Source organism: Salvelinus fontinalis, chromosome 17, assembly GCF_029448725.1.
Source record: "Salvelinus fontinalis isolate EN_2023a chromosome 17, ASM2944872v1, whole genome shotgun sequence".
In the NCBI taxonomy this organism is placed as follows: domain Eukaryota; kingdom Metazoa; phylum Chordata; class Actinopteri; order Salmoniformes; family Salmonidae; genus Salvelinus; species Salvelinus fontinalis.
Window position 1 is genome coordinate 10,168,016 of NC_074681.1, and position 27,823 is coordinate 10,195,838.

At 43.6% G+C, this 27,823-nt stretch overlaps 1 protein-coding gene across 1 annotated transcript in view; it reads left to right on the top strand.

Annotated features, from left to right (window-relative positions):
- Positions 1-5,246: 5,246 nt before the first annotated feature.
- The window catches only part of stam (signal transducing adaptor molecule (SH3 domain and ITAM motif) 1), an 84,085-nt gene continuing 61,508 nt past the window's right edge, over positions 5,247-27,823 (top strand). The window contains exons 1-6 of the mRNA XM_055866086.1: positions 5,247-5,489; positions 9,928-10,012; positions 19,339-19,414; positions 19,855-19,950; positions 26,666-26,812; positions 26,902-26,992. Coding sequence (XP_055722061.1) covers positions 5,450-5,489; positions 9,928-10,012; positions 19,339-19,414; positions 19,855-19,950; positions 26,666-26,812; positions 26,902-26,992 — 535 coding nt within the window. The 5' untranslated portion in view covers positions 5,247-5,449. The remainder of the gene's footprint in view (positions 5,490-9,927; positions 10,013-19,338; positions 19,415-19,854; positions 19,951-26,665; positions 26,813-26,901; positions 26,993-27,823) is intronic.

Sequence of the window (27,823 nt, forward strand, 5' to 3'; positions counted from 1 at the left end):
ACAGACTACTGATACCATATGAATGACAGACTACTGATACCATATGAATGACAGAATAGACTACTGATACCATATGAATGACAGACTACTGATACCATATGAATGACAGACTACTGATACCATATGAATGACAGACTACTGATACCATATGAATGACAGACCAGACTACTGATACCATATGAATGACAGACCAGACTACTGATACCATATGAATGACAGACCAGACTACTGATACCATATGAATGACAGACTAGACTACTGATACCATATGAATGACAGACCAGACTACTGATACCATATGAATGACAGACCAGACTACTGATACCATATGAATGACAGAATAGACTACTGATACCATATGAATGACAGACTACTGATACCATATGAATGACAGACCAGACTACTGATACCATATGAATGACAGACCAGACTACTGATACCATATGAATGACAGACCAGACTACTGATACCCTATGAATGACAGACTACTGATACCATATGAATGACAGACTAGGCTACTGATACCATATGAATGACAGACTACTGATACCATATGAATGACAGACTACTGATACCATATGAATGACAGACTACTGATACCATATGAATGACAGACCAGACTACTGATACCATATGAATGACAGACCAGACTACTGATACCATATGAATGACAGACTAGGCTACTGATACCATATGAATGACAGACTACTGATACCATATGAATGACAGACTACTGATACCATATGAATGACAGACTACTGATACCATATGAATGAAAGACCAGACTACTGATACCATATGAATGACAGACCAGACTACTGATACCATATGAATGACAGACTACTGATACCATATGAATGACAGACCAGACTACTGATACCATATGAATGACAGACCAGACTACTGATACCATATGAATGACAGACCAGACTATTGATAACATATGAATGACAGACCAGACTACTGATACCATATGAATGACAGACTACTGATACCATATGAATGACAGACCAGACTACTGATACCATATGAATGACAGACCAGACTACTGATACCATATGAATGACAGACTACTGATACCATATGAATGACAGACCAGACTACTGATACCATATGAATGACAGACTAGACTACTGATACCATATGAATGACAGACTACTGATACCATATGAATGACAGACCAGACTACTGATACCATATGAATGACAGACTAGACTACTGATACCATATGAATGACAGACCAGACTACTGATACCATATGAATGACAGACTACTGATACCATATGAATGACAGACTACTGATACCATATGAATAACAGACCAGACTACTGATACCATATGAATGACAGACTACTGATACCATATGAATGACAGACCAGACTACTGATACCATTTGAATGACAGACCAGACTACTGATACCATATGAATGACAGACTACTGATACCATATGAATGACAGACTAGACTACTGATACCATATGAATGACAGACTAGACTACTGATACCATATGAATGACAGACCAGACTACTGATACCATATGAATGACAGACTACTGATACCATATGAATGACAGACTAGACTACTGATACCATATGAATGACAGACTAGACTACTGATACCATATGAATGACAGAATAGACTACTGATACCATAGGAATGACAGACTACTGATACCATATGAATGACAGACTACTGATACCATATGAATGACAGACTACTGATACCATATGAATAACAGACCAGACTACTGATACCATATGAATGACAGACTACTGATACCATATGAATGACAGACCAAACTACTGATACCATATGAATGACAGCCTAGACTACTGATACCATATGAATGACAGACTACTGATACCATATGAATGACAGACCAGACTACTGATACCATATGAATGACAGACTAGACTACTGATACCATATGAATGACAGACTACTGATACCATATGAATGACAGACTAGACTACTGATACCATATGAATGACAGACTACTGATACCATATGAATGACAGACTACTGATACCATATGAATGACAGACTACTGATACCATTTGAATAACAGACTAGACTACTGATACCATATGAATGACAGACTAGACTACTGATACCATATGAATGACAGACCAGACTACTGATACCATATGAATGACAGACTACTGATACCATATGAATGACAGACTACTGATACCATATGAATAACAGACCAGACTACTGATACCATATGAATGACAGACTACTGATACCATATGAATGACAGACTACTGATACCATATGAATGACAGACCAGACTACTGATACCATATGAATGACAGACTACTGATACCATATGAATGACAGACTAGACTACTGATACCATATGAATGACAGACTAGACTACTGATACCATATGAATGACAGACCAGACTACTGATACCATATGAATGACAGACTACTGATACCATATGAATGACAGACTAGACTACTGATACCATATGAATGACAGACCAGACTACTGATACCATATGAATGACAGAATAGACTACTGATACCATATGAATGACAGACTACTGATACCATATGAATGACAGACTACTGATACCATATGAATAACAGACTACTGATACCATATGAATAACAGACCAGACTACTGATACCATATGAATGACAGACCAGACTACTGATACCATATGAATGACAGACCAGACTACTGATACCATATGAATGACAGACTACTGATACCATATGAATGACAGACCAAACTACTGATACCATATGAATGACAGCCTAGACTACTGATACCATATGAATGACAGACTACTGATACCATATGAATGACAGACCAGACTACTGATACCATATGAATGACAGACTAGACTACTGATACCATATGAATGACAGACTACTGATACCATATGAATGACAGACTAGACTACTGATACCATATGAATGACAGACTACTGATACCATATGAATGACAGACTACTGATACCATATGAATGACAGACTACTGATACCATATGAATGACAGACTACTGATACCATATGAATGACAGACCAAACTACTGATACCATATGAATGACAGCCTAGACTACTGATACCATATGAATGACAGACTACTGATACCATATGAATGACAGACCAGACTACTGATACCATATGAATGACAGACTACTGATACCATATGAATGACAGACCAGACTACTGATACCATATGAATGACAGACTAGACTACTGATACCATATGAATGACAGACCAGACTACTGATACCATATGAATGACAGACCAGACTACTGATACCATATGAATGACAGACTAGACTACTGATACCCTATGAATGACAGACTACTGATACCATATGAATGACAGACTAGACTACTGATACCATATGAATGACAGACCAGACTACTGATACCATATGAATGACAGACTACTGATACCATATGAATGACAGACTACTGATACCATATGAATAACAGACCAGACTACTGATACCATATGAATGACAGACCAGACTACTGATACCATATGAATGACAGACTACTGATACCATATGAATGACAGACTACTGATACCATATGAATGACAGACCAGACTACTGATACCATATGAATAACAGACCAGACTACTGATACCACATGAATGACAGACCAGACTACTGATACCATATGAATGACAGACCAGACTACTGATACCATATGAATGACAGACCAGACTACTGATACCATATGAATGACAGACCAGACTACTGATACCATATGAATGACAGAATAGACTACTGATACCATATGAATGACAGACTACTGATACCATATGAATGACAGACCAGACTACTGATACCATATGAATGACAGACCAGACTACTGATACCATATGAATGACAGACTAGACTACTGATACCATATGAATGACAGACTACTGATACCATATGAATGACAGACTAGACTACTGATACCATATGAATGACAGACCAGACTACTGATACCATATGAATGACAGACTACTGATACCATATGAATGACAGACTACTGATACCATATGAATGACAGACCAGACTACTGATACCATATGAATGACAGACCAGACTACTGATACCATATGAATGACAGACCAGACTACTGATACCATATGAATGACAGACTAGACTACTCCACCCACTCAGCTTATGTGAAATCTAGGTGGAAAATAGATTTTATTTGCAAAAAGTCATCAACGTAAACTGCATTTTTGAGGATGAAATTTTAACCACAGAATTATGTATCACTTACAGATGCTACATTATATTTGTGTGTGTGTGTGGGCAGTGAATGGGAAGGATCAGTCGTTCCTTCAGTATAGTCTGCAGTTCAATCTCTTGCCCCAAGATGGCGCCATTCATCCAGACCAGCAGCTTACTGTCAACTTGAAAACTCTTTATCCTCTTCATGGTCCCAGAATGGAACCACAGCTTGTTGAATTGAACCACGTGTTGTTGAATAGAACCACATGTTGTTGAATAGAACCACGTGTTGTTGAATAGAACCACGTGTTGTTGAATGGAACCACGTGTTGTTGAATAGAACCACGTGTTGTTGAATAGAACCACGTGTTGTTGAATAGAACCACGTGTTGTTGAATAGAACCACGTGTTGTTGAATAGAACCACGTGTTGTTGAATAGAACCACGTGTTGTTGAATAGAACCACGTGTTGTTGAATTGAACCACGTGTTGTTGAATAGAACCACATGTTGTTGAATAGAACCACGTGTTGTTGAATAGAACCACGTGTTGTTGAATGGAACCACGTGTTGTTGAATAGAACCACGTGTTGTTGAATAGAACCACGTGTTGTTGAATGGAACCACGTGTTGTTGAATAGAACCACGTGTTGTTGAATAGAACCACGTGTTGTTGAATAGAACCACGTGTTGTTGAATAGAACCACGTGTTGTTGAATTGTATCCTGCCTGGTTGGCCCTGTCTGGGGGTAGTGTTGGACAGGGCCACAGGGTCCCCCGGGCCCCGTCTCAGCTTCAGTGCTGCAATAGTAGAGTATGCCCCCTATGCAATTCTGAATTCAAATCCATCCAGTGCAATTTCAACTAATAACTGTATTTTGTTGAATGTATATAACAACATTCCAACCTTGTTTATCATTATTTAGTCCAATTGTGGCATGATTGCACAATTTGTATCTGTTTGTATCAGTTTCAATGGGGAACTTTTAGTTTGAAGGCGAACCGCCGATGCCACTTTTATTGGTCACGCGAATGTCTATGTTCAGAACACACTGTTCTCCGTTACCCAGAATGCCTGGTTTGTTGCTGGCTGATCGAGGAGTGACTGACTGGCTAGCTGGCTAGCTAGTACATATGCCCTACTTGTTGTACTAGCTATGCATTTTAATGTAATAACTAACGTTAGTGAATAGCCGAGTGAAACGAATAAGAGAACTACAACACTGGGGTTGACATAATTGCGGCAATGCCTCTCTTCACGTCCAATCCATTTGAGCAAGATGTTGGTAAGTTGCGAGCGCTGACGTTAGCTACACTAATGCCTCGGCTTTGTTTGTGTTTTGCTAGCTATAGTACCTGAACGTTATCCAGCTCTGAGTTGATTTTCCTAACGTAGCTAGCTAACGTTACAGCACGTCGTCTCAGTTTTGTAGCCATAGCTAGCTACACCCTTCTAGCTTGCTAGTTAGCTCACTGGTAGTCAACATGGCTAGCTAACGTTAGCCGGTAAGAGCAATAGGGATAACCCATTCACTAGCTAACTACTTAAGTGTTGTTAGCCAGACACCTGGCCTATGGAATGTTGATGCTAGTGGATAAAGTTCGACCATTTTGATAACATTTACATTTAAGTCATTTAGCAGACGCTCTTATCCAAGCGACAGTAAAGATGTAACTAGCAGTAAACTGATGCTCCCTGGTGCCATACGGAGAAGATGACGTTGCATTTTATCTGCAGCTAAAAACGTCAGCTACACTAGCCACTACAAAGACTAACTAACTATGCAGGCAAAGAAGCTAAACACGTTGCTAACGTTAACTTGGATTTGTGTGTATCAAGCATAGATTAGTGAAGGGGGTACCTATCTAGCTATGGTAGCTTGCAAGTTAACTATCGCCAGGTCAAAGGATGGACATGAGGACTTTTTGGAAGACGATGCTACACAGGAGAAGATGAGACTGGAAGAGATGTTATTGACAACACTGGAAGGGGATTAGGAATATTCCTCTGTCGCTAAATTAAAGGCCTTGTCATGGTGTACTAGGCTATTCTGAAGGATTTCATTTATTTCTGAACAGACGGCAGTAATTCTATGGCTTTGGCAAGTATATTTAAATGTGTCAGGGGTGCCGCAATTCGTTCAGAACCCTTCGCGTGGCTTGGATTATATAAGGACATAAATGATAAAGTGCAACGAGGGAGATGAGATGCAGGCTCATGTCTAGTAGAGTAGAAAGAGGGAGAGATGTCATAGAAAATGAATCTCATTCTAGTTATGTGAGACATAACGGCGCGCTTCTCACACAGTCCGCATTGGTCTCAAACATAAATCAAATCAAACGTCACATGCGCCGAATACAACGAGTGAACCTTACCGTGAAATGCTTACTTAAAAGCCCTTAACCAACAGTGTAGTTCAAGTAGAGTTAAGAAAATATTGACCAAATAAACTAAAGTAACACAATAACATAACAATAACGAGGCTATATACAGGGGGTACCGGTGCTGTGCCGAAAACCTCCCCCACCCTTCTAATTTCCAAGAGTCAAAATACTTTATATAAAACATACTTCGTCAGGATAGGCAACCGAAATGAATAAGTAATATATGTGTGTTATATTAAGCATAGGGAGGGAGTACAATGTTGGCAAGCAGTAAACATTTCAGAACAACTATGGCTGAATTATTATCCTTACACTTTCAAAAATACTAGTCGAATAAGACATGGGAGAGATGACGAATTTTGGCAAAGAGATTTATTTATAGACTAACACAAGTAGAGGATTTATGTACTGGTGACATGGGCAGCCGGCCAGGGAAAGGGGGCACCGTGTGCGGGCACTAAAGGGGGGGTTCACCCAGGGTGCCATACAAGCTAGAACCGCCACATACACTTGAAACAAATAGCCACACCGAAAACTGCAGACAAAAATGCTTTCTGCTACTAAGATGAGTGGAATGTAGGCTTAACTGACAACGGAATGAAGAGCAGAAATCTCAACTAGCAAGCAAGTCGCAGAAATGAAGATCGTGAGGTGGGGAGAATTCTAGCAGGGGGGAGATTTTCGGCACATCAAATCAATTTTTTTTTGACTCGGTACCGAGTCAGTGTGCGGGGGTACAGGTTAGTTGAAGTGACTATGCATAGATAATAAACAGCGAGTAGCAGCAGTGTACAAAACAAATGGGGGGGGGGGGGTAAAATAGTCAGGTGGCCATTTGATTAATTGTTCAGCAGCTTATGGCTTGGGGGTAGAAGCTGTTAACTTCTACTTGGTCACAATCCCGGATCCGGGAGCACCCTCATCAGTAAAAAAGCTGACTAGCATAGCCTAGCATAGCGCCACAAGAAAATACTAGCATCTAAATATCATGAAATCACAAGTCCAAGACACCAGATGAAAGATACACATCTTGTGAATCCAGCCATCATTTCTGATTTTTAAAATGTTTTACAGGGAAAACACAATATGTATTTCTATTAGCTAACCACGATAGCAAAAGACCCAACTTTTTTTCCCCATCATTTTTTTTACTGCATAGGTAGCTATCACAAATTTGACCAAATAAAGATATAAATAGTCACTAACCAAGAAACAACTTCATCAGATGACAGTCCTATAACAGATTTATTGTATAGCATATGTTTTGTTAGAAAAATTTGCATATTTCAGGTATAAATCATAGTTTTACATTGCAGCCACCATCACAACTCTCACCACAGCAGCTAGAATAACTACAGAAACCAACATGAAATACCTAAATACTCATCATAAAACATTTATGAAAAATACACGGTGTACAGCAAATTAAAGACAAACATCTTGTGAATCCAGCCAATATTTCAGTTTTTTAAGTGTTTTACAGCGAAAACACAATATAGCATTATATTAGCTTACTACAATAGCCTACCACACAGCCCCATTCATTCAACATAACGTTAGCGATAGCGAATAAACCAGCAAAAGATATACATTTTTTCACTAACCTTCTCAAACTTCTTCAGATGACAGTCCTATAACATCATATTACACAATACATATATGGTTTGTTCGAAAATGTGCATATTTAGCGGCACAAATCGTGGTTATACAATGTGAATAGTAGCCAAACTGCAAACAAAATGTCGGGAGAAATCTTGGGAGAGGCACCTAATCTAATAAATAACTAATCATAAACTTGATTAAAAAATACAGGTTGGACAGCAAATGAAAGATACATTAGTTCTTAATGCAACCGCTGTGATAGATTTTTAAAATTAACGTTACTACGACATACAGCGTGCGTTAAAGTGAGACCGCGCCGAAATTAATGGCGGAATAATAGTTTAACATTTTCGACAGAAATACGAATTAACATCATAAATAGTTCTTACTATTTGATTAGCTTCCATCAGAATCTTGTACAGGTTGTCCTTTGTCCTGGATAATCTTTGCTCAGTTGTAGATTGTCGTCTTCAACTTTGGAATTAGTAGCAAACATTAGCCATGTGGCGCAGACGTGTCCAAATCCCCAGAACGCAGCACAAAGAAAATACAGAAAATTGCAATATACTGATATAAACTGATATAACTCGGTTTAAAATAACTACATTATGATGTTTTTAACACATATATCGAATAATATCAGAGCCGGATATATCTAACGCCTATAACAACAGCTTTTCAGAATGCAATCCTGAAGTCTGTCTCGCGCCATGACGAACGTTGAAAAGACTGCACCCCCGGTTCCAAGAGCTCTTGTTCGGCCTTAGATCTAGCTAGACACCCCATTCCAATTCTCACTGCTTACTGACATCTAGGGGAAGTCGTATGCCGTGCATGTAGATCCATAGATTATATGCAAATTAATAAACTGGCCCTGGAACAGAGCCCCCGATTTCAGATTTCTCACTTCTTGACAGGAAGTTTGCTGCAAAATGAGTTCTGTTTTACTCGCAGATATAATTCAAACGGTTTTAGAAACTAGAGTGTTTTCTATCCAATAGTAATAATAATATGCATATTGTACGAGCAAGAATTGAGTACGAGGCAGTTTAATTTGGGAACGATTTTTTACAAAGTCGAAATGGCGCCCCCCTATTGAGAAAAGGTTTTAAGGAGCCTTTTGGTCCTAGACTTGGTGCTCCTGTACCGCTTGCCATAGGTTACAATGTTCCGCAAACCATAAAACCCGGCCGGCCCAACCCAAATAAACTCTTAGAATATTAGGCTCGGCCTGAAAATCGACTTTTTCACATTACGTTTTTTTGTGGTGGCTGGAGAATTAACTAAGAGATAACTCAAATGAACTTTGGTCGCTTTTATTAAACATTTTACGTTGCAAATAAGTGAAAATGATTTCTTATGCCAGGAGAGGTACGGGATCCAGCCAAATATGTTTAGAAACAAAACAGTCCAGATCCTTCGGGCAGGATCCGGCTCTAATTAAGCACTGCAGGTACTTCGTAAACAACAGGTGTAGACTAACAGTGAAATGCTTTCTTACGAGAAATAGTTGAACAAATGTAAAAAATAATAACCCAGGGAATAAATAGAAAAATAATAACATAAGGAATAAATACACGTTGAGTATTGGTAACTGATGCGCCATATCCGGTTAGAATTCTGACTATAGATGTGACAAGTGGTTCCCCACATTCTTACCCTAACTGGATGTGTCTGTGTGTGTGTGTTATAGCCTACTTCAACAGTGAGCTGATGTTTGTGTTTGTTGTTCTTCAGAGAAAGCCACCAGTGAGATGAACACAGCGGAGGACTGGGGCCTCATCCTGGACCTTTGTGATAAGATAGGACAGTCTCGCTCTGGGTCAGTCACATGTCTATCAATACGTCAATCAATTATATGTATACTGTATATCCAGATAGGGCAGTCTCCTAACGGGGCAGTGACGAGATATGGCAGTCTCCTAACGGGGCAGTGACGAGATATGGCAGTCTCCTAACGGGGCAGTGACGAGATAGGGCAGTCTCCTAACGGGGCAGTGACGAGATAGGGCAGTCTCCTAACGGGGCAGTGACGAGATAGGGCAGTCTCCTAACGGGGCAGTGACGAGATAGGGCAGTCTCCTAACGGGGCAGTGACGAGATAGGGCAGTCTCCTAACGGGGCAGTGACGAGATAGGGCAGTCTCCTAACGGGGCAGTGACGAGATAGGGAAGCCTCCTACCGGGGCAGTGACGTGGGAGGGCAGCCTCCTACCGGGGCAGTGACGAGGGAGGGCAGCCTCCTACCGGGGCAGTGACGAGGGAGGGCAGTCTCCTAACGGGGCAGTGACGAGATAGGGCAGTCTCCTAACGGGGCAGTGACGAGATAGGGCAGTCTCCTAGCGGGGCAGTGACGAGATAGGGCAGTCTCCTAACGGGGCAGTGACGAGATAGGGCAGTCTCCTAACGGGGCAGTGACGAGATAGGGCAGTCTCCTAACGGGGCAGTGACGAGATAGGGCAGTCTCCTAACGGGGCAGTGACGAGATAGGGCAGTCTCCTAACGGGGCAGTGACGAGATAGGGCAGTCTCCTAACGGGGCAGTGACGAGATAGGGCAGTCTCCTAACGGGGCAGTGACGAGATAGGGCAGTCTCCTAACGGGGCAGTGACGAGATAGGGCAGTCTCCTAACGGGGCAGTGACGAGATAGGGCAGTCTCCTAACGGGGCAGTGACGAGATAGGGCAGTCTCCTAACGGGGCAGTGACGAGATAGGGCAGTCTCCTAACGGGGCAGTGACGAGATAGGGCAGTCTCCTAACGGGGCAGTGACGAGATAGGGCAGTCTCCTAACGGGGCAGTGACGAGATAGGGCAGTCTCCTAACGGGGCAGTGACGAGATAGGGCAGTCTCCTAACGGGGCAGTGACGAGATAGGGCAGTCTCCTAACGGGGCAGTGACGAGATAGGGCAGTCTCCTAACGGGGCAGTGACGAGATAGGGCAGTCTCCTAACGGGGCAGTGACGAGATAGGGCAGTCTCCTAACGGGGCAGTGACGAGATAGGGCAGTCTCCTAACGGGGCAGTGACGAGATAGGGCAGTCTCCTAACGGGGCAGTGACGAGATAGGGCAGTCTCCTAACGGGGCAGTGACGAGATAGGGCAGCCTCCTAACGGGGCAGTGACGAGATAGGGCAGCCTCCTAACGGGGCAGTGACGAGATAGGGCAGCCTCCTAACGGGGCGGTGACGAGATAGGGCAGCCTCCTAACGGGGCGGTGACGAGAGAGGGCAGCCTCCTAACGGGGCGGTGACGAGAGAGGGCAGCCTCCTAACGGGGCGGTGACGAGAGAGGGCAGCCTCCTAACGGGGCAGTAATATAGTATCTGTAATAAGAGTATGTATGTCTAGAAGTAGAGTTAGAATATGTATGTCTAGACGTATGAAGGTCAGTGATGTTTGTAATAAAAATTTGTTGTTGATGAAGAATGTGTTGTTGATGATAATGATGAAGATGTATGTGTTGTTGATGATGTATGTGTTGATGATCACCATGATGATGTATGTGTTGTTGATGATGATGATGATGATGATGTGTGTGGTACTGATGATGATGTATGTGTTGTTGATGATGATGATGTGTGGTGTTGATGATGAAGATTTATGTGTTGTTGGTGATGATGAAGCTTTATGTGTTAGTTTGTTTGGACACACCTACTCTTTCAAGGGTTTTTCTTTATTTTTACTATTTTCTACATTGTAGAATAATAGTGAAGACATCAACAAATATGAAATAACACATATGTATTCATGTAGTAGCCAAAAAAGTGTTAAACAAATCAAAATATATTTATGTTTCTTCAAAGTGGCCACCCTTTGCCTTCATGACAGCTTTGCACTCTCTTGGGATTCTCTCAACCAGCTTCACCTGGATTGCTTTTCCAACAGTCTTGAAGGAGTTCCCACATGCTGAGCACTTGTTGGCTGCTTTTCCTTCACCCTGTGGTCCAACTCCTTCTTGGTCAAATAGCTCTTACGCAGCCCGGAGGTGTGTTTTGGGTAATTGTCCTGTTGAAAAACAAATGATAGTCCCACTAAGCGCAAATCCGATGGGATGGCGTATCACTGCAGAATGCTGTGGTAGCCATGCTGGTTAAGTGCGCCTTGAATTCTAAATAAATCACAGACCGTGTCACCAGCAAATCACCATCACAGCACCTCCAAGCTTCATGATGGGAACCACACATCATCTGGTCACCTACTCTTGAGTCTCACAAAGACAGGGCGGTTGGAACCAAAAATCTCAAATTTGGACTACTCAGACCAAAGGACAGATTTCCACCGGTCTAATGTCCATTGCTTGTGTTTCTTGGCTTAAGCAAGTCTCTTCTTCTTATTGGTGTCCTTTGGTAGTGGTTTCTTTACAGCAATTCGACCATGCATGATGCGGTGCGGCAGGCAGCCTAGTGGTTAGAGTGTTGGGTCAGTAACCGAAAGGTTGCAAAATCGAATCCCCAAGCTGACAAGGTAAAAATCTGTCAATCTGCCCCTGAACAAGGCAGTTAACCTACTGTTCATAGGCCGTCATTGAAAATAAGAATTTGTTCTTAACTGACTTGCCTAGTTATTAAAAAAAACAGTTGATGTTGAGATGTCTGTTACTTGAACTCTGTGAAGTATTTATTTGGGATGCAATATAAGGTGCAGTTAACGCTAATGAACTTATCCTCTGCAGCAGAGGTAAGTCTGGGTCTTCCTTTTCTGTGGCGGTCCTCATGAGAGCCAGTTTCATCACTGCACTTGAAAAACTTTCACAGTTTGTGAAAATTTTCCAGATTGACTGACCTCCATGTCTTAAAGTGATGATTGACTTTTGTTTCTCTTTGCTTATTTGATCTGTTCTTGCCATAATATGGACTTGGTATTTTACCAAATGGGGCTATCTTCTGTATACCAACCCTATGTTGTCACAACACAACTGATTGGATCAAATGCATTAAGAAGGATAGAAATTCCACAAATGAACTTTTAACAAGGCACACCTGTTAATTGAAATGCATTCCAGGTGACTACCTCATGAATCTAGTTGAGAGAATGCCAAGAGTGTGCGAAGCTGTCAAGGTAAAGGGTGGCTACTTTGAAGAATCTAACATAGAATATATTTTGATTTGTTTAACACTTGTTTTTGGTTACTACGTGATTCCATATGTGTTATTTGTTAAGTGTTGCAGTCATTTCAGTCGCTGTAGTAGCTGACGTGTATTGTGTTGAATGATCCGCAGACATACACACTTTACTCAAAGCCAGTGGCATGTCATTAGTAAAGATTGAAAAAAAAGCAAGGGGCCTAGACAGCTGCCCTGGGGAATTCCTGATTCTACCTGGATTATGTTGGAGAGGCTTCCATTAAAGAACGCCCTCTGTGTTCTGTTAGACGGGTAACTCTTTATCCACAATATAGCAGGGGGTGTAAAGCCATAACACATATTTTTCCAGCAGCAGACAATGATCGATAATGTCAAAAGCCATACTGAAGTCTAACAAAACAGCCCCTACAATCTTTTTATCGTCAATTTCTCTCTGCCAATAATCAGTAATTTGTGTAAACAACAATTTTTTCACCGTTTCCCACACTGACTTTACGGAATTCAAAAGTGCAATTCTTGTCTTTTCATAATTTGGTCAGATATACTTGGATGTATAGTGGCATTGTTTGTTGCTGGCATGTCATGCCTAAATTTGCTAATCTTGCCTATGAAAAAATCATTAAAGTAGTTGGCAATATCAGTTGGTTTTGTGTTGAGTGAGCCATCTGATTCAATGAATGATGCAGCTGAGTTTGCCTTTTTGCCCAAACATTTGATTGAAGGTGCCCCAAAGCTTTTTACTATCATTCTTTATTTCATTTATCTTATTTTCATAATGTAGTTTCTTCTTTTTATTCAATTTAGTCACATAATTTCTCAATTTGCAGTACGTTTACCAATCTGTTGTGCAGCCAGACTTTTGATATCCCTTTTGCCTCATCTCTCTCAACCAAACCATTGTTCAATTCCTCATCAATCCACGGGGATTTTACAGTTTTTACAGTCATTTTCTTAATGGGTGCTTATTAGTAACTGGAATAAGATGTTTCATAAATGTGTCAAGTGCAGCGTCTGGTTGCTCCTCATTACACACCACGGACCAACATATTCTTTACATCAATAACATAGGAATCACTACAAAACTTATTGTATGACCTCTTATACACTATATATTAGGCCTTTGGGACTTTGGTCTTCCTAGATGTGTCTACCAAAGTTGCAGGCACTGGTTACAGTTTGAAGAAGCTTGATGAAAGCAAGTCAATATTTAAATCACCCAGAAAAATATACCTCTCTGTTGATATCACATACATTATCAAGCATTTCACACTTGTCATCCAGATACTGACTGTTAGCACTTGGTGGTCTATAGCAGCTTCCCACCAGAATGGGCTTTAGGTGAGGCAGATGAACCTGTAGCCATATTACTTCAACACTATTTAACATGAGATCCTCTCTAATCTTTACAGGAATGTGCTGAATATAAACAACAACACCTCCACTATTGGCATTTCTGTATTTTCCGTAAATGTTATAACCTTGTATTGCTACCACTGTATCATCAAAGGTATTATCTAAGTGAGTTTCAGAGAGAATATGAATGTCATCTGTTACTAGCAAATGATTGATTTCATGATCCTTATTTCTTAAGCTACATATTATAGAGTTTTTAAAAAATGACATGTTAAGGTGGGCTATTTTACATTTACATTTAAGTCATTTAGCAGACGCTCTTATCCAGAGCGACTTACAAATTGGTGCATTCACCTTATGACATCCAGTGGAACAGCCACTTTACAATAGTGCATCTAAATCTTTTAAGGGGGGGGGGGGGGCAGAAGGATTGCTTTATCCTATCCTAGGTATTCCTTGAAGAGGTGGGGTTTCAGGTGTCTCCGGAAGGTGGTGATTGACTCCGCTGTCCTGGCGTCGTGAGGGAGTTTGTTCCACCATTGGGGTGCCAGAGCAGCGAACAGTTTTGACTGGGCTGAGCGGGAACTGTACTTCCTCAGTGGTAGGGAGGCGAGCCGGCCAGAGGTGGATGAACGCAGTGCCCTTGTTTGGGTGTAGGGCCTGATCAGAGCCTGAAGGTACTGAGGTGCCGTTCCCCTCACAGCTCCGTAGGCAAGCACCATGGTCTTGTAGCGGATGCGAGCTTCAACTGGAAGCCAGTGGAGAGAGCGGAGGAGCGGGGTGACGTGAGAGAACTTGGGAAGGTTGAACACCAGACGGGCTGCGGCGTTCTGGATGAGTTGTAGGGGTTTAATGGCACAGGCAGGGAGCCCAGCCAACAGCGAGTTGCAGTAATCCAGACGGGAGATGACAAGTGCCTGGATTAGGACCTGCGCCGCTTCCTGTGTGAGGCAGGGTCGTACTCTGCGGATGTTGTAGAGCATGAACCTACAGGAACGGGCCACCGCCTTGATGTTAGTTGAGAACGACAGGGTGTTGTCCAGGATCACGCCAAGGTTCTTAGCGCTCTGGGAGGAGGACACAATGGAGTTGTCAACCGTGATGGCGAGATCATGGAACGGGCAGTCCTTCCCCGGGAGGAAGAGCAGCTCCGTCTTGCCGAGGTTCAGCTTGAGGTGGTGATCCGTCATCCACACTGATATGTCTGCCAGGCATGCAGAGATGCGATTCGCCACCTGGTCATCAGAAGGGGGAAATTTTGAGCACTTTTCTTCTGCGATGCTTACTGTTTTCATTGTTTTACTGGGAAGCTTAGCAGAAGTAGATGTGCTCATGTTATTTATATTAGTGCAGGGTGAGCTACACACAGTGGACTTCCTACTAGGACACACCACCTCAGTGCTAACAGGGTGAGCTACACACAGTGGACTTCCTACTAGGACACACCACCTCAGTGCTAACAGGGTGAGCTACACACAGTGGACTTCCTACTAGGACACACCGCCTCAGTGCTAACAGGGTGAGCTACACACAGTGGACTTCCTACTAGGACACACCGCCTCAGTGCTAACAGTGGACTTCCTACTAGGACACACCACCTCAGTGCTAACAGGGGACTTCCTACTAGGACACACCACCTCAGTGCTAACAGGGTGAGCTGCACACAGTGGACTTCCTACTAGGACACACCACCTCAGTGCTAACAGGGTGAGCTACACACAGTGGACTTCCTACTAGGGCACACCACCTCAGTGCTAACAGGGTGAGCTACACACAGTGGACTTCCTACTAGGACACACCGCCTCAGTGCTAACAGGGTGAGCTACACACAGTGGACTTCCTACTAGGACACACCACCTCAGTGCTAACAGGGTGAGCTACACACAGTGGACTTCCTACTAGGGCACACCACCTCAGTGCTAACAGGGTGAGCTGCACACAGTGGACTTCCTACTAGGGCACACCGCCTCAGTGCTAACAGTGGACTTCCTACTAGGACACACCACCTCAGTGCTAACAGGGTGAGCTACACACAGTGGACTTCCTACTAGGACACACCACCTCAGTGCTAACAGGGTGAGCTACACACAGTGGACTTCCTACTAGGACACACCGCCTCAGTGCTAACAGGGTGAGCTACACACAGTGGACTTCCTACTAGGGCACACCACCTCAGTGCTAACAGGGTGAGCTACACACAGTGGACTTCCTACTAGGGTACATCGCCTCAGTGCTAACAGGGTGAGCTACACACAGTGGACTTCCTACTAGGGCACACCGCCTCAGTGCTAACAGGGTGAGCTACACACAGTGGACTTCCTACTAGGGCACACCACCTCAGTGCTAACAGGGTGAGCTACACACAGTGGACTTCCTACTAGGGTACATCGCCTCAGTGCTAACAGGGTGAGCTACACACAGTGGACTTCCTACTAGGGCACACCGCCTCAGTGCTAACAGGGTGAGCTACACACAGTGGACTTCCTACTAGGGCACACCACCTCAGTGCTAACAGGGTGAGCTACACACAGTGGACTTCCTACTAGGGCACACCGCCTCAGTGCTAACAGGGTGAGCTACACACAGTGGACTTCCTACTAGGGCACACCGCCTCAGTGCTAACAGGGTGAGCTACACACAGTGGACTTCCTACTAGGGCACACCGCCTCAGTGCTAACAGGGTGAGCTACACACAGTGGACTTCCTACTAGGACACACCGCCTCAGTGCTAACAGGGTGAGCTACACACAGTGGACTTCCTACTAGGGTACATCGCCTCAGTGCTAACAGGGTGAGCTACACACAGTGGACTTCCTACTAGGACACACCACCTCAGTGCTAACAGGGTGAGCTACACACAGTGGACTTCCTACTAGGGTACATCGCCTCAGTGCTAACAGGGTGAGCTACACACAGTGGACTTCCTACTAGGGCACACCGCCTCAGTGCTAACAGGGTGAGCTACACACAGTGGACTTCCTACTAGGGCACACCACCTCAGTGCTAACAGGGTGAGCTACACACAGTGGACTTCCTACTAGGGCACACCACCTCAGTGCTAACAGGGTGAGCTACACACAGTGGACTTCCTGCTAGGGCACACCGCCTCAGTGCTAACAGGGTGAGCTACACACAGTGGACTTCCTACTAGGGCACACCGCCTCAGTGCTAACAGTGGACTTCCTACTAGGACACACCACCTCAGTGCTAACAGGGTGAGCTACACACAGTGGACTTCCTACTAGGACACACCGCCTCAGTGCTAACAGGGTGAGCTACACACAGTGGACTTCCTACTAGGGCACACCGCCTCAGTGCTAACAGTGGACTTCCTACTAGGGCACACCGCCTCAGTGCTGACAGGGTGAGCTACACACAGTGGACTTCCTACTAGGACACATCGCCTCAGTGCTAACAGGGTGAGCTACACACAGTGGACTTTCTACTAGGACACATCGCCTCAGTGCTAACAGGGTGAGCTACACACAGTGGACTTCCTACTAGGACACATCGCCTCAGTGCTAACAGGGTGAGCTACACACAGTGGACTTCCTACTAGGACACACCACCTCAGTGCTAACAGGGTGAGCTACACACAGTGGACTTCCTACTAGGACACATCGCCTCAGTGCTAACAGGGTGAGCTACACACAGTGGACTTCCTACTAGGACACACCACCTCAGTGCTAACAGGGTGAGCTACACACAGTGGACTTCCTACTAGGGCACACTGCCTCAGTGCTAACAGGGTGAGCTACACACAGTGGACTTCCTACTAGGGCACACCACCTCAGTGCTAACAGTGGACTTCCTACTAGGGCACACCACCTCAGTGCTAACAGGGTGAGCTACACACAGTGGACTTCCTACTAGGGCACACCGCCTCAGTGCTAACAGGGTGAGCTACACACAGTGGACTTCCTACTAGGGCACACCGCCTCAGTGCTAACAGTATAAATCTGCTTCATAGACACATGATTACTGCATAGAATAGCTGTAGGATCAGGAGAGGCATTCAGGGCAGCTAGAGGGATGTAAATGAGGTTACTTACATTGTCTACCAAAGCTCCTGGTATAATGTACAATTTCCCAAGCATTATGACAACCTAGCATCACAATGGTAGGGATTAACTGAGCTGGGTTTGTCATTAAGACATTGTCTTAACGCAGCCTTATAATGCTGTGAAAGGATCCAGGAACCCAAATGATTTGAGTGGATTCAATCCTCCTTATAAAACATCTTTTGTTTCCAGAAAGTATCGAAATTGTCAACAAAAGTTACACCCATTGAGCTGCAAAAATCACGTTCTGAAGAGAGAGAATCCCACTAAAGCTGTTGATGAGGATGTATGTGTTGTTGATGAGGATGTATGTGCTGTTGATGAGGATGTATGTGCTGTTGATGAGGATGTATGTGTTGTTGATGAGGATGTATGTGCTGTTGATGAGGATGTATGTGCTGTTGATGAGGATGTATGTGTTGTTGATGAGGATGTATGTGTTGTTGATGAGGATGTATGTGTTGTTGATGATCAATGTGTTGATGATCATAATGAAGATGGATGTATGTGCTGTTGATGAGGATGTATGTGCTGTTGATGAGGATGTATGTGCTGTTGATGAGGATGTATGTGTTGTTGATGAGGATGTATGTGTTGTTGATGATCCATGTGTTGATGATCATAATGAAGGTTGATGTGTGTTCTGTTCAAGGCCTAAAGAATGTCTTCGGTCCATTATGAGACGAGTCAACCACAAGGATCCCCATGTTGCCATGCAGGCTCTGACGGTAAACACACACAACACAGCTATGTATTACAACAGGTGCTTGGAGGAAAAACTGTTTGTTGTATAAATATATTTAATAAAGCGGTCTTAAGCTATCATAAAGCTCTGTCTTATGCTATAAATACACTACATGACCAACAGTATGTGGACACCATCTCGTCGAACATCTCATTCATCTCAAAATCATGAGCGTTAATATTGACTTGGTCCACCATTTTCTGCTATAACAGCCTCCATTCTTCTGGGAAGGCTTTCCTCTAGATGTTGGAACATTGCTGCAGGGACTTAGGCCTGGCTTGCAGTCGGCGTTCCAATTCATCCCAAATGTGTTCGATGGGATTGCTGTCTTATGCTATAAATATATTTCATAGAGCTTCATGACAGATTAAGAAAGCTTTATCTTTACATTGTTGAAGTAAATATGTTTTTTCCCCCTCCCAGCTACTTGGTGCCTGTGTTTCAAACTGTGGGAAGATATTTCATCTAGAGGTGTGCTCCAGAGAGTTTGCCAGTGAGGTCAGCAACGTTCTAAACAAGGTCTGGATTTTCACTGTCATTCTATGTAATGTTACAGAAATATCTACTTCGAAGATTGTTGTTTTATGAAACGTGTTGTATAAAGTTTGAAGGGCCATACTAATGTAAGTGAAACGTGTTGTATAAAGTTTGAAGGGCCATACTAATGTAAGTGTGTGTGTGTTACAGGCCCATTTTCTGCTGCCTACTTTTTCCATTTGACTTGTATTTATTCATATTATAAGCTCAACAATGCACACATGGTTGTAGGCTACGCGTGAAGTTTCCAAAATGCCGTTAGCCGGAAAACACAATTCTCCAAAGCGCACCGCATGCGCAAGCGGTAACATGCAACATAGACGAAAATATCTGTGAGCGGTTTCAAACGACATAGATGCAAATATCTGTTAGAAATTAAGAGGGGAGATCTAAAGATGCATGGGTTACTAATTATTTATTATTTCACCTTTATTTAACCAGGTAGGCCAGTTGAGAACAAATACTCATTTACAACTGAGACCTGGCCAAGATAAAGCAAAGCAGTGCAACAAAAACCCTAATCCTAACCCGAAAAACAGTTACACATGTGATAAACAAACATAGTCAATAACACAATAGAAAAATCTATATACAGTGTGTGCAAATGTAGTAAGATTATGGAGGTAATGCAATAAATAGGCCATAGTGGCAAAATAATTACAATATAGTATTAACACTGGAGTGATAGATGTGCAAAAGATGAATGTGCAAGTAGAGATACTGGGGTGCAAAAATAAATAACAATATGGGGATGAGGTAGTTGGGTGGGCTATTTACAGATGGGCTGTGTACAAGTGCAGTGATCTGTAAGCTGCTCAGACAGCTGGTGCTTAAAGTTAGTGAGGGACATATAAGTCTCCAGCTTCAGTGATTTTTGCAATTTGTTCCAGTTACTGGCATCAGAGAACTCGAAGGAAAGGCCAGTGATGACCAGTGAAATATACCTGCTGGAGCGCGTGCTACGGGTGGGTGTTGCTATGGTGACCAGTGAGCTGAGATAAGGTGGGGCTTTACCTAGCAAAGACTTATAGATGACCTGGAGCCAGTGGGTTTGGTGACGAATACGAAGCGAGGACCAGCCAACGAGAGCATACAGGTCGCCGTGGTGGGTAGTATATAGGGCTTTGGTGACAAAACGGATGGCATTGTGATAGACTACATCCAGTTTGCTGAGTAGAGTGTTGGAGGCTATTTTGAAAATGACATCGCTGAAGTCAAGGATCGGTAGGATAGTTAGTTTTACGAGGGTATGTTTGGCAACATGAGTGAAGGAGGCTTTGTTGCGAAATAGGAATCCGATTCTAGATTTAATTTTGGATTGGAGATGTTTAATGTGAGTCCGGAAGGAGAGTTTACAGTCTAACCAGCCACCTAGTTATTTGTAGTTGTCCACATATTCTAAATCAGAACCATCCAGAGTAGTGATGCTGGACTGGCGGGCAGGTGTGGGCAGCGATCAGTTGAAGAGCGTGCATTTAGTTTTACTAGTATTTAAGAGCAGTTGGAGGCCACGGAAGGAGTGTTGTATCGCATTGAAGCTCGTCTGGAGGTTTGTTAACCGTTTCCAAAGAAGGGCCAGAAGTATACAGAATGGTGTCGTCTGCATAGAGGTGGATCAGAGAATCACCAGCAGCAAGAGCTACGTCATTGATGTATACAGAGAAAAGAGTCGGCCCAAGAATTGAACCTTGTGGTACCCCCGTAGAAACTGCCAGAGGTCCGGACACAGGCCCTCCGATTTGACACACTGAACTCTATCTGAGAAGTAGTTGGTGAACCAGCCGAGGCAGTCATTTGAGAAACCAAGGCTATTGAGTCTGCCGATAAGACTGTGGTAATTGACAGAGTCGAAAGCCTTGGCCAGGTCAATGAAGACGGCTGCACAGTACTGTCTTTTATCGATCGTGGCTGAGGTTCACCCATGACCAGCTCGGAAACCGGATTGCATAGCGGAAAAGGTACGGTGGGATTTGAAATGGTCGGTGATATGTTTGTTAACTTGGCTTTTGAAGACTTTAGAAAGGCAGGGCAGGATAGATAAAGGTCTGTAACAATTTGGGTCTAGAGTTTCTCACCCTTTGAAGAGGGGGATGACCGCGGCAGCTTTCCAATCTTTAGATATCTCAGACGATACGAAAGAGAGGTTGAATAGGCTAGTAATAGGGGTTGCAACAATTGCGGCGGATAATTTTAGAGAGGGTCAAGATTTTCTAGCCCAGCTGATTTGTAGGGTCCAGATTTTGCAGCTCTTTCAGAACATCAGCTATTTGGATTTTGAAGGAGTAGTGGGGGGGTGGGGGGTCTTGGGCAAGTTGATTCGGGGGGTGCAGAGCTGTTGGCCGGGGTAGGGGTAGCCAGGTGGAAAGCATGGCCAGCCGTAGAAAATTGCTTATTGAAATTTTCGATTATCGTAGATTTATCGGTGGGGACAGTGTTTCCTAGCCTCAATGCAGTGGGCAGCTGGGAGGTGGTGCTCTTATTCGCCATGGACTCCATGGAATTTGTGCTACAAATTTCTGTTTGGAAAGCAAAGGCTAGCTTTTTCAAACTGAGGGTAGGTTGGTCAGGATGATATCTCTGAGGGTGCCCGTGTTTACCGATTTTAGGGTTGTACCTGGTAGGTTCCTTGATAATTTGTGTGAGATTGAGGGCATCTAGTTTAGATTGTAGGATGGCCGGGGTGTTAAGCATGTCCCAGTTATCAACTAGCATGGGCTGAATAATATGACTAGGATTATCATCAACTAGCATGGGTTGCTAATATGACTAGGATGATCATCAACTAGCATGGGATGCTAATATGACTAGGATTATCATCAACTAGCATGGGTTGAATAATATGACTAGGATTATCATCAACTAGCATGGGATGCTAATATGACTAAGATTATCATCAACTAGCATGGGTTGAATAATATGACTAGGATTATCATCAACTAGCATGGGATGCTAATATGACTAGGATTATCATCAACTAGCATGGGTTGCTAATATAACTAGGATTATCATCAACTAGCATGGGATGCTAATATGACTAGGATTATCATCAACTAGCATGGGATGCTAATATGACTAGGATTATCATCAACTAGCATGGGATGCTAATATGACTAGGATTATCATCAACTAGCATGGGATGCTAATATGACTAGGATTATCATCAACTAGCATGGGATGCTAATATGACTAGGATTATCATCAACTAGCATGGGATGCTAATATGACTAGGATTATCATCAACTAGCATGGGTTGCTAATATGACTAGGATTATCATCAACTAGCATAGGTTGCTAATATGACTAGGATTATACTTTTGGCTGCTGGACAAATATAAAGTAGATTTAAAAACCTATAGAACATTATAAAAATGCTGGTTTCAATGGCATATGAAGTCTTTATAAAATAGACTACTGGTTTCAATGGCATATGAAGTCTTTATAAAATAATAGACAATTGGTTTCAATAGCATTTAAAGTCTTTATAGAATTCCATCCATCGTATTTTGGCTACTTTGAAACAGGGCAAGAAATGCTTCATAAAATGACAAAACGTCCAGGTTTTTAAACAATTAAGTTATGGTTAAGTACTTTCAAAATGCTGACCGCCGCCTCTCAGATTCCAGGTGGGTGAAGTGAGGTGCACAACAGGCACTGGCCTTCACTCCGGTCTTGTTTAACATTTGGTCTGAACAAAAACCGCGCCTCGAGTATGTCGACAGAATCAAGCCTTTATACGTTTTTAATGATTCTTCATTATATTTATCAAACATGACTCTGCCAATAACAGCTAGGTTTCTCCTCCCCATGCAGAACACTCCCAGAGTCCTGCTAAGAAGCTACTTATTTTTTTTTTTTTTTACAATTTTTAATTGAAAACAACCATAGGAAGGTACTTAATTGTTACCCAGAAATAAATTGATATTGAGATAAAAACTGCTGCATTAGACCTTTACTTCATTGTTCTGTTGGAATAAAATACACTACCTTTCAAAAGTTTGGGGTCACTTAGAAATATCCTTGTTTTCCATGAAAACACATGAAATGAGTTGCAAAATGAATAGGAAATATAGTCAAGACGTTGACAAGGTTATAAATAATGATTTTTAATTGAAATAATAACTTCGCTTTCGTCAAAGAATCCTCCATTTGCAGCAATTACAGCCTTGCAGACCTTTGGTATTCTACTTGTCAATTTGTTGAGGTAATCTGAAGAAATTTCACCCCATGCTTCCTGAAGCATGTCCCACATACGGTGGGCCATACGGTCAAGCTGCTCCCACAACAGCTCAATAGGGTTGAGATCCGGTGACTGTGCTGGCCACTCCATTATAGACAGAATACCAGCTGACTGCTTCTTCCCTAAATAGTTATTGTATAGTTTGGAGCTGTGCTTTGGGTCATTGCCTTGTTGTAGGAGGAAATTGGCTCCAATTAAGCGTCGTCCGCAGGGTATGGCGTTGCAAAATGGAGTGATAGCCTTCCTTCTTCAAGATCCTTTTTACCCTGTACAAATCTCCCACTTTACCACCAAAGCACCCCCAGACCATCACATTGCCTCCACCATGCTTGACAGATGGCATCAAGCACTCCTCCAACATCTTTTAATTTTTTCTGCGTCTCACAAATGTTGTTTTTTGTGATCTGAACACCTCAAACTTAGATTTGTCTGTCCATAACACTTTTTGTCCAATATTCGTGTGTCTGTGTTCTTTTTCCCCATCTTAATCTTTTCTTTTTATTGGCCAGTCTGAGATATGGCTTTTTCTTCGCAACTCTTTTTAGAAGGCCAGCGTCCTGGAGTTGCCTCTTTACTGTTGACTTTGAGACTGGGGTTTTGTGGGTACTATTTAATGAAGCTGCCAGTTGAGGACTTGTGAGGCGTCTGTTTCTCAAACTAGGCACTAATGTACTTGTCCTCTTGCTCAGTTGTGCACTGGGGCTTCCCACTGCTCTCTCTTCTGTTTCTTGGCAATTTCTCACATGGAATAGCCTTCATTTCTCAGAACAAGAATAGACTGACGAGTTTCAGAAGAAAGTCCTTTGTTTCTGGCCATTTTGAGCCTGTAATCGAAACCACAAATGCTGATGCTCCAGATACTCAACTAGTCTAAAGAAGGCCAGTTGTATTGCTTCTTTAATCAGGACAACAGTTTTAAGCAATGCTAACATAATTGCAAATGGGTTTTCTAATGATCAGTTAGCCTTTTAAAATGATAAACTTGGATTAGCTAACACAATGTGCCATTGGAACACAGGAGTGATGGTTGCTGATAATGGGCCTAGTCAGCCGTTTCCAGCTACAATAGTCATTTACAACATTAACAATAGTCTACACTGTATTTCTGATCAATTTTATGTCATTTTAATGGACAAAAAATTTGCTTTTCTTTCAAAAACAAGGACATTTCTAAGTGACCCCAAACTTTTGAATGGTAGTGTACGTAATTCTAAAAACAAACATTGTGGCAATTCATATCTTGAAGTAAAACTGTAAATAAGACTTTAACCCCCCGGCCCCTGGGTGCGTAGCTGTAAATAAGACTTTAACCCCCCGGCCCCTGGGCGCGTAGCTGTAAATAAGACTTTAACCCCCCAGGCCCCTGGGCGCGTAGCTGTAAATAAGACTTTAGCCCCCCGGCCCCTGGGCGCGTAGCTGTAAATAAGACTTTAGCCCCCCGGCCCCTGGGTGCGTAGCTGTAAATAAGACTTCAACCCCCCGGCCCCTGGGTGCGTAGCTGTAAATAAGACTTTAACCCCCCAGCCCCTGGGTGCGTAGCTGTAAATAAGACTTTAACCCCCCGGCCCCTGGGTGCGTAGCTGTAAATAAGACTTTAACCCCCCAGCCCCTGGGTGCGTAGCTGTAAATTAGACTTTAACCCCCCGGCCCCTGGGTGCGTAGCTGTAAATAAGACTTTAACCCCCCGGCCCCTGGGCGCGTAGCTGTAAATAAGACTTTAACCCCCCAGGCCCCTGGGCGCGTAGTTGTAAATAAGACTTTAGCCCCCCGGCCCCTGGGCGCGTAGCTGTAAATAAGACTTTAGCCCCCCGGCCCCTGGGCGCGTAGCTGTAAATAAGACTTTAACCCCCCGGCCCCTGGGTGCGTAGCTGTAAATAAGACTTTAACCCCCCGGCCCCTGGGTGCGTAGCTGTAAATAAGACTTTAACCCCCCGGCCCCTGGGTGCGTAGCTGTAAATAAGACTTTAACCCCCCGGCCCCTGGGCGCGTAGCTGTAAATAAGACTTTAACCCCCCGGCCCCTGTGTGCGTAGCTGTAAATAAGACTTTAACCCCCCGGCCCCTGGGTGCGTAGCTGGCTACTCTTTCTATTTGGCCGGCTACTTTATATACTTGTGGAAAACACGTGTGTGTGTGTGTCCAGGGCCACCCTAACTTGTGTTTGTGTGTCCAGGACCACCCTAACGTGTGTGTGTGTGTCCAGAGCCACCCTAACTTGTGTGTTTGTGTCCAGGGCCACCCTAACGTGTGTGTTTGTGTCCAGGACCACCCTAACGTGTGTGTGTGTGTGTGTGTGTTTGTGTCCAGGGCCACCCTAACGTGTGTGTTTGTGTCCAGGACCACCCTAACGTGTGTGTGTGTGTGTGTGTGTGTGTGTGTGTGTGTGTTTGTGTCCAGGGCCACCCTAACGTGTGTGTTTGTGTCCAGGACCACCCTAACGTGTGTGTGTTTGTGTGTCCAGGGCCACCCTAAGGTATGTGAGAAGCTGAAGGCACTGATGGTAGAGTGGGCAGAGGACTTTAGGAATGACCCTCAGCTCAGCCTGATTTCAGCCATGATCAAGAACCTCAGGGAACAGGGGGTCACCTTCCCTGCTGTGGGCTCTCAGGTGGGTGCACTGTGTGATTATAAAACATTAGAGATTAAACACGTTGCTGTTACAGGGCTGCATTCATTCTTGGATATTGGTCTGTTTAGGCTGCAGAGAAAGCTAAAGCAAGTCCTGCTTTAGTGGCAAAGGATCCATCCACCTTAACCAACAAGAAGGAGGAGGAAGACCTGGCTAAAGGTAAAGACACCCACTAGACCTGGCTAAAGACACCCACTAGACCTGGCTAAAGGTAAAGACACCCACTAGACCTGGCTAAAGGTAAAGACACCCACTAGACCTGGCTAAAGACACCCACTAGACCTGGCTAAAGGTAAAGACACCCACTAGACCTGGCTAAAGGTAAAGACACCCACTAGACCTGGCTAAAGGTAAAGACACCCACTAGACCTGGCTAAAGACACCCACTAGACCTGGCTAAAGGTAAAGACACCCACTAGACCTGGCTAAAGGTAAAGACACCCACTAGACCTGGCTAAAGGTAAAGACACCCACTAGACCTGGCTAAAGGTAAAGACACCCACTAGACCTGGCTAAAGGTAAAGACACCCACTAGACCTGGCTAAAGGTAAAGACACCCACTAGACCTGGCTAAAGGTAAAGACACCCACTAGACCAGGCTAAAGGTAAAGACACCCACTAGACCTGGCTAAAGGTAAAGACACCCACTAGACCTGGCTAAAGGTAAAGACACCCACTAGACCTGGCTAAAGGTAAAGACACCCACTAGACCTGGCTAAAGGTAAAGACACCCACTAGACCAGGCTAAAGGTAAAGACACCCACTAGACCTGGCTAAAGGTAAAGACACCCACTAGACCAGGCTAAAGGTAAAGACACCCACTAGACCAGGCTAAAGGTAAAGACACCCACTAGACCTGGCTAAAGGTAAAGACACCCACTAGACCTGGCTAAAGGTAAAGACACCCACTAGACCTGGCTAAAGGTAAAGACACCCACTAGACCTGGCTAAAGGTAAAGACACCCACTAGACCTGGCTAAAGGTAAAGAC